The 8,958-nt window shown below is 45.3% G+C and overlaps 1 protein-coding gene across 1 annotated transcript; it reads right to left on the minus strand.

The window, feature by feature from the left end:
- Positions 1-10: 10 nt before the first annotated feature.
- On the minus strand, positions 11-8,134 carry LOC101848211 (ecdysone receptor; the record flags this gene model as incomplete). Its single annotated transcript, XM_005101707.3, is given in 5 exon segments — positions 11-4,174; positions 4,677-4,905; positions 5,835-5,996; positions 6,806-7,155; positions 7,992-8,134. Coding segments are annotated over 5 exon segments (1,074 nt in total). The 3' UTR covers positions 11-3,917.
- Positions 8,135-8,958: the final 824 nt, after the last annotated feature.

Below are 8,958 nucleotides of genomic sequence, written 5' to 3' on the forward strand. Positions count from 1 at the left end.
TCAGGTCCAGGCAAGCTGGCGTGTGCTGGTGTGTGTTAGTGTGTGTTGGTGTAAGTTGGTGTGTGTTGGTGTGTGTCTGGGTGTGCTGGTGTGTGTTGGGGTGTGCTGGTGTGTGTTGGGGTGTGTAGGCGTATATTGATGTGTATTGGCGTGTGTTGGCGGGTGTTGGCATGAATTGGCGTGTGTTGGCGTTTTTTGATGTGTGTTGGCGTAAGTTGACGTGTGTTGTCATGAGTTGGCGTGTGTTGTTGTGATGTGTGTTGCCGTGTGTTGGTGTGTATTGATGTGTGTAGCTGTGTGTTGACATGAATTGGCGTGCGTTAGCGTGTTTTGGCATATATTGATGTGTGTTGGCGTGTATTGACAAGTGCTGGTGCGTGTTGTGTTGGTGTGTGTTGGCGTCTGTTGGGGTATACTAAAGTGTGTAGGCGTGTGTTGGCGTATATGGATGCGAGTTGGCATGCGTTGGCGTGAGTTGGTGTGTGTTAGCGTGAGTTGGTGGGTATTGGTGTATATTGATGTGAGTTGGCGTGTGTTGGCGTATATTGATGTGAGTTGGCGCGTGTTGGCGTTATTGATGTGAGTTGGCGCGTGTTGGCGCATGTTGTTCCCTACACTCCGAGGGCAGTGTGGCCAGATCCTCAGCACAAAGGCCACAGGGTGGGTCTACTGCAAAGATGAAGGGTCTCGGCTGCTGCTGTACAACGGTATTTCTATCACCCACCACCCCCGAGACAAGTGGGGAAAGAGCTCATGTAGTCCACGTACAACCAAAAACTTCCAGGATGGTGGTGCGTCTTTGCTTTTGTACTCATCAACAACAAAAATTATTAATTTTTTTACAATTATAGAAAGTAGGTCAGATATCCCTCAGGTTTGTACGTGAACAAAACAACCATTGCAACACTTTAGTACCACACTCGTACACAATCGCTCCGCCTGTCCCTGAATGTTGTTTTTTAACTCTGCAGACACATCAAAGCATTCTAAGATTTACAATTGTATTTGTAAGCTCAAGCAAGCACTTATACACATGCACTCCTGCTCAAAGGTTAAAATTCTTTAAAAATCAGCAACAAAACTCAGGGCACTGTCTCATCCCAAGCTTATGGACAAGACTATATGAATTACTCAAGCTAAAATGGAGTCTCAGCCAGACTACAGCACGGAGAAAGAGCGACAACTGTTACAGTGGCCCTAGGCAAAGCGTCGAGCTTTCCACCGAGGGCTGAGCTCCCACACACGTAGCTATGCATGCACCACGAGTTCCAAGAACAATTAATATCTCATGATTTCCCTGTAACCACCTTGTACATGTTCATGAAAGAACCATCACAAGCTGAGCACGCTCATGCCCCACCATCAGCCACACGCCGAGAGGGAAGCAACAACACTTTACACCAGCCCTGCTTCAGACTTTGAAAAAAACAACTGTCTATTCACTTTCAAAATCTGATCGAGACAACGATGGAAAAGAAATGAGGGAGTGAAAAAAGAGTTCTTGCTATTTACTTTTTAAAACATGTCCTATTGTCGTGCTATTCAATTACCTTTACACTTTACGTGTATCAACCATTACCATAACCCCCCCCCCCCCCCCCCAAAAAATAGGAAAACCTTTTGTTACAAGCATAATTTACATTTCTTAACAGCTGAAAAAAAGTTATTTAAACAGAGTAACCTAGCAGGAAGCCTTTTTTAAAAGGGGCTGCCGAGCAACTGGGTAGGAAATTAGCAAGATACTAAAAACAAAATTGGCACAAAAGACACAAACAGAGGTTGGCACATTTTTTTGAGAACCAGGCTTCAACTGAAAGACTTATAAAAAAGTCACACACACCATTAAACTATGAAATAAAAAGTGTGTGGTTATGAACTGGGGCTGGTTTGCTAAAGGATAAGCCGAATAAAAGAAGCTAAAAAGCATCCGATGACCCCCTTTCCTGAATGGCAGCCAGCACAAGAAACTTGCATTCCTCTTCACAAAAAAATTAAAATGCTCCTTGTTTTATCAAATCTTATCCAAAAGAAATCAGCACAACACCAGTCAACACATTTGAATGATGTCAGGCATTATCACCAGCAACAAAACTTCATTTACAGCACACCAACAAAAGACAGTATTTTATGAACCTCTTTCCGACAATTGCATCAACAGAATTGGGACTCAGAAGATTCCAATATAATCTGACCATACTGCAAATGAAGAGAGCAAAACAAGGCATGTGATAGTTCTCCAACCAGCACCAATTTTTTGTTCATAGTTGAATAATCTCGTAGTTTCAAAAAAAAAAAGAAAGAAAAAAGAAGTAAAATGTGAAAGATTAGGAGCACAACACGAATTCCTTTCCATCTCCTTTCACTTTGTGAAGTTTTTGTTAGTTCCCTGGTATCCACTACAGAATGCACGACCGGATAGTGAGAAATCCACGCTTGGCTAGGAGCAGACACAGCCACAAAGTCAGTCAATGCGTTGTGTTCTCCGTGCGGTCAGGATCTCTGGTGATCCCCTGTGTGTGTCTGAGCCTGCTCCAGCAGCTTACCCCTCGTCCAGCCAGGAGAGACAATGGAGAGAGAGAAGAAGATGCAAAATGTGGGGAGAGTAGAGTAGAGAGGATGGGTCAAAGAGGAATTACAATGTACAAAAGAAGTATGTAGCATCACTGGGTCTGATATGCTGAGCAAAGAATAAAAACAAATGTATTTACTCATTCTCTCATGCTTTAGGCATGTTGTACAATTCTGGCTTCAGGTCAGGCCCTAGCATTCATGTCTGGTAGGAAACATCAACAGAGAATGTCTGAGAGCTATTGCACAACTCTGCTCCGAAAAAAAATCCACTGAATTTTTTTCCCACACTGGCACTGGTCTTCAGAAGGAAAAGCAACACAATTCACCTGGTGAGTGTCGGACAACACCGAGCGGGGCTGCAGCACTTCACCGAGAGCAGATCCAGCACTTAACCCACAGCAGATCCAGCGCTTAACCCCCAGCAGATCCAGCACTTCACCCACAGCAGATCCAGCACTTCACCCACAACAGATCCAGCACTTCACCCACAGCAGATCCAGCACTTCACCCACAGCAGATCCAGCACTTCACCCACAGCAGATCCAGCACTTCACCGAGAGCAGATTTCAGCACTGTCTCTTCTCGTTGTCTTGGTCAAGAGTTCCTCCAAACACCATCAGGTAAAGAGTAACCGACGGGCGCAGTGCTGCAGCGTTTGCCGGTCATCACTCGGTAGCACCACCAACAAAGGACGGTGTGTGTGTGTGTGTGTGTGTGTGTGCGTTGTGTGTGTGTGTGTGTCCAGCGACACAGGGATGGGGGAGGAGGGCGTCTCCCCGCGTCACACATGTCACACGTGTCTCGTGGTCGTGAAAAGAAATCCTTCACACGATGAGCCGTACGGAAGAGAGCCGGCAGCTGGGTGGGAGTGCGCGGGCCAGCCAGTTACCCTGAGTATTACGCCACTAATCGCAGCTCACCTCCTGTTGGCACGGCAACCATCCACGCGATAACGAACAAATCAAACACTCTCTTACGAGAAGGACGACGCCCAACACGACGTCACACGACTCTCCGCTAGGAGCTGGGGGGGGGGTGTCAATGTGTCGTCAGTCCAGAAGCCATTTCCTCGGCAGTCTCATGGACGCTGTAAGGACTGAGAAAATCCCGCCCCCGGTAGACTGGCCAAGAACATCCAAGCACACAGGCGTCGTCAGCGTCGGGAGGAGAGAAGCACTGCTCGGTGCCCGACCCACCAACAAGGAGACGAACCACTCCATTTGTCAACAAGAGAGAGAGAATGCAGTAGTGATAATATCTTGTGGTAACAACAACAGTTGGGGGTGGGGGTGGGGCGGCTGAAATCTTGAGATGTAAAAGGGGTAAAAAGAGGGAGAGGGTGCGCTCTAGTTGCCTTCTGGGGGGAGTAGTAAGATATCCTTGATAAGAGAAGGCACATCCATTTGCACCTTTTTCACGTCCATCTCCACCAGAAGCTTCGAATGCTCTGAGCTAATAGTCCGCAGATCTGAGAGGCGAGAGAGGAAGCGCGCTAGAGCACCCCCGCCCTTTCCCCGTTTGGCCGTCTCGTAGACTTGAAGCAGCTCCACGTACTGGTCTTGAATCTCCTCCACCTTGCTCGCTTGCTCCAGGCCTGGTCGCTCTGTGGGGGACGGAGAGAAGGAGAGTTTAGTTTTAGTTTTAGTAAGTGTTTTACGGCACTTGTAACACAGTAAGGTCATATAAGACCTTAGAGATTAGAGGAGTTACAAGAGAGCAACAAACACAAAATTGAAGAAGGTGAGGTAAAGACGATCGACGTTTGATTTGATAAGAAAGAAAAGGTAGCAAAGCACACTAGAGCACCCACCAATCAACCACATAGAGACGGGGGGGGGGGGGGTGCGTTGGAGAGAGATTAGAGAGAGACAGATGGGAGGAACAAAGAGAGAGAGAGAGAGAGAGATAAAGAGAGAGATAAAGAGAGAGAGAGCAAGGGAGAGGGAGAGAGAGAGAGGGAGAGAGAGAGAGAGAGAGAGAGAGAGAGAGAGAGAGAGAGAGAGAGAGAGAGAGAGAAAGAGAGAGAGAGAGAGAGAGAGAGAGAGAGAGAGAGAGAGAGAGAGAGAGAATTAACAAAGCAATCCCAATCAACAAAGACAACTAACCTGAAAAGATGCAGATAGCCGTGAGCAGAGCGTACTCTGCGTTGTCCGTCTTACATGAGGCCATATTGTGGCAGAACTCAAAGAGACGCTCGCAGTAGTTCCCCAGGCCTGCGTGGGCGGCCTTCATGTTCTGCAAACTACATGGCTGCCCGTTGGCAAAAATGATGCACTTGGACTGAAGGTCGTAGCAGCGGGCAGCCCTGATGGACATGACTTCTGTCGTTGAAGACTGAGGAGAGAAAGGAAACATGAAAGTCTTCATCCCATTGTAAAGCTATCATTATCACGACACAATCAACAGATTCGATAAGATCTTAACTGCCATTAAACTAGAAAGACAATGGGTACAGCTTTCTCTTCCTCTTATATCCCCCCCCCACAACAAAACAACATAATAATACTGAGCTCTTGAAGAACTTAAGTAAAAGTTCACTCTTCTAAACATTTACCAACAAATCTGGCCCCCCCTCCCCTTCCCACAACAAAACAACATAGTAATACTGAGCTCTTGAAGAGCTGAAGTAAAAGTTCACTCTTCTAAACATTTACCAACAAATCTGGCCCAAAAATTGATATCTTGTAAGTCACCCTCCACAATTTATTTCAAAAACAAAGTTTCTCATTCAAAATATTTACCTGTCTATTGAACCAATTCTTGAATTGACCCAATTTTAAAACAACTTTCATAGGTCAAAAAGAAAATCTAAAACAGTTGGACCTGTTCTAATGGTCACCTGCCTAAGACAACCGGTACAAATAACCACTTCCCACTTCTTCCTTTGCGGTTTAAAAAAAAATTACGACACTGTTCAAGACATCCACCACTCTAAATTTAGTTTTAGTAAGAGTTTTACCACACTTGCAACACAATAGGGTCATATAAGTGCCGAAGATTAGAAGCGTTACAAGAGATTAACAAATACAAAAAAAGGAGGAGAGATAAGGATGATAGATGTTTGACAGAAAAGGAGAAAACCACCCATCCACCTGTCTAAGACAACGACTTTTCTCCTCGATAATGGGTGGGGCAGTCTTGGCATGGACAAATTCGACTGTACGAAAGGTAACGTCTTCAAAAACAAACTCCAACTCATCTAAAATCAAGAAAAGCAACCCCCCAGAAACGATACAAAACGGACACGTTTAAAAAGAGCTGACCTTGAGCAGCGTGATCTGATCTTCCTTGCACACATCCACAAAATGCGGCAGCTCCTTGGCAAACTGCACTATGAGCTTGGTCACCAGCACAAACGTTGACGCCATCGAGTTCATGAATGTCTGAGGGTCCAGCGTGCTGTTTGTCTTGTAATCAAACTCTTTCTGCAAGACAGAAGTAAAAGAAAACGTGACCAGATGCTCATTTCAGTGTCCAAGTGATAAAAACAATGGTGGTAATAATACTTTCTGCAAGACCGAAGAGAAAAAAACAAGACCAGATGCTCATTCCCGTGCCAAAGAGATAAAAAGCAATGATGGTAATAATACTAATGGGAAAAATAAATAATTATACACATACAAAAACACCAACATAATTAATTGAACAACATACTACACTACCTTTGAGCCCTGACCCCCCTGAGGTCACCGTGCCCCTCTGCCTGAGCTCCTGGGCGATATATTACAAACATTCATATAGTCGCTTGTCATTATGTTAGTGTTTTAGCGCCTATAAATGGCTGCTTGCACTGTACGCTTCCTAGGAAGTGGAGTTTGTTTCAGAATGCTCTAAGGTCTGCTGGGGTAAGAGTATAGATTGTGAAGCGCATAGAGCTTGCTGTTGAGCGGGGATTTGCGCTATATAAATGCTATCTATTATTATTAAGCACAAGGGGGCTATCCCGAAAAATGCTGTTTTGAAAAAATCAAAGGTAAAGTTTTTGCCCCTTGTTCAGTTTCTTTAAAAGACAAGGAGAGTTTTCTCTATACCAAACAAATATACACACCAATGAAACCAAACTTCTCCTTTAGGTAGGGCAATGCCCACTTTTGGTGTAGGTCAAGATTTCTGGAAACCCCAGATACCTGGGTTAGCCCATTTGTCCTTAAAAAAGCGACCAAAGGTACCCCAATTACTACGGGGTTCTTCCACTTTTTTCTCCTTCCTCGTTCTCGATGGTTCTTCCACTTACCAGCGTCTTCTCGTAACTGTCGGGGTCAGCAAACTCGTACTTGTCCTGCAGCGAGACCAGGAACACGATCCTCTCGTGCTGGTCCGAGTGCAGCCTCTTCATGATGTCGGGCATCTCCTCCGTGACGGAGGACGGGGAGCCCACGCTGGACGAGGTGGACGGCACCGAGGGAAGGGACGGGAGGGAGGACAGCGACGGCTTCACGTCCACCGACAGCACCGTCTGCTTCGAGTCCGAGTCCATGCTGTTGCCGAAGCTGTCCGGGCTGTGCACCTCTTTCTTGGGCACGAAGCGCTGCTTGGCCTTCCGTCGGGCGTCCCGTGCTTTGCACTGGTCTTCCGACAGGAGGCCTGGTTTTAGAAACAAACAAAAATTCAATTTAGTTTTAGTAAGTTTTTTACAGCACTTGCAAAACAATAAGGTCATATAAGTTACTCTCTTGTAATACCTCTAATCTTCAGCAAACACAAAAAAGAAGTAGGAGAGATAAGGATGATAGATGTTTGATAGGAAAGAAGAAGCAAACCACACCAGAGCACCCGCCAACCACCCACAAAATTCAATTTATCTACCTTGAAAATTATTGGGGTGGGGGTGGGAGGGTGGAGTGTTGTTAAAGTGCAACTGTACCATTAAAAGGACAATGCCGTCGAAAAGACTGTGCTACTTAACCCTATCCGTACGTCGTGTTTTACTATCGTATCCACACAACGGGGGGACTCTGTGCCACCACTTTCCAAAGAGGAAATTTACTCGTTAATCCGATCCGTACGCTTTGCATAGTAGTCTGTCAAAAGTTTCAAAGAGATCTTCGTACCAGAAGTATTCTAAAATATGAAGAATACAACCCCGGGTGTACAAAATGACCCCAGGGAGTACGGATAGGGTTAATTGAAAGACAGAGAATAAAATGGTTTGGCCACCTGTTACGCATGTCACCTGGCCAGTCAGCCTCGTGAGCCTACAACACCAAGTACTCAGGCTATAAAGGAAGAGGAAGGCCATGCAAAAGGTGGATCAAGGGTGTCAAGGAAACCCTGAGAAAACATAATATCAAAACAGAAAGAGCTGTGGAGCTGGCCTACCATGGAAAACTGCATCTCCCATCGACGCTTAACGGCAACAGAGTATGAAAAAGTAAAAGTAAAGCAAGTATTATCAATCCTATGAGGATGATCATTCTCACATTCTTCCTTCATGCCCACTTCGCGACATCTCCGTAACCGACAGGCCTGGCACTTGCGCCGCATCCACATGTCCATTTCACAGTTGTCCCCATACTTGCATACATAGGCCGCCACTTTGGTGATGCTGCGACGGAAAAATCCTGCCGACAGAAAAAAGATTATGTTTTAGTAAAAATTTTACGCATGGCACTTGCAACACACTTAGGGCAAGTAAGTGCAGGAGATTAGAAGTGTTACAAAAGTGTAACAAAAATAAAAATGAAGGAGTGGAGATCAGGACGATAGATGTTTGATAGGAAAGAAGGAGCAAATCACACCAGAGCATCCACCCACCAACCAACAACCGACACAGAAACAGAGCATGTGAGCAGTTTGTTTCTTTTCTTTTTCTTTCTTTTTGGTAACTCGACATAAGAGAATCAAATTCATAAAACAATGGTTATAACTAAGAGCTGTGGAAAAAGCAAGGCAGGTCAAAACAAAATACGTCTGACCAGTGGCGTGGCGCCATTGGTGCAAGCGCTCCACCTAACCCTGGCCTTCACCCCCCACCCTTTTCTAGTTGTTTTAAACCAGTCAGTGCTCTAGGCCAAGATCTAAATTACAAACATAAAAAAGAAGGCGGAGAGATCAGGACCATAGATATTTGATAGGAAGGAAGGAGTAAACCACACCAGAGCACCCACCAAAATCCCCAAAGTCATTTAGGGCTGGGGAACATTAAAGCAAGACAACAAAAGAGATCAAGTGAAGAAGTAAGGCCTATAAGTGGCGCCTTCCAACAACCCCTCGCAAAATAAACCAAGATAACAAATTATGAGGAGACATGAGAAAAAACACTACAAAATACATTAGTGTCAGCTTTTGGAAGCTCAGTTGTTTAAAAGTCAGAATGTTAAGTGTTCTCAAAACAGACAGACAGACAGACAGACAGACAGACAGACAGACAGACAGACAGACAGACAG

Source organism: Aplysia californica, unplaced genomic scaffold (assembly GCF_000002075.1).
Source record: "Aplysia californica isolate F4 #8 unplaced genomic scaffold, AplCal3.0 scaffold00294, whole genome shotgun sequence".
Classification (NCBI taxonomy): domain Eukaryota; kingdom Metazoa; phylum Mollusca; class Gastropoda; order Aplysiida; family Aplysiidae; genus Aplysia; species Aplysia californica.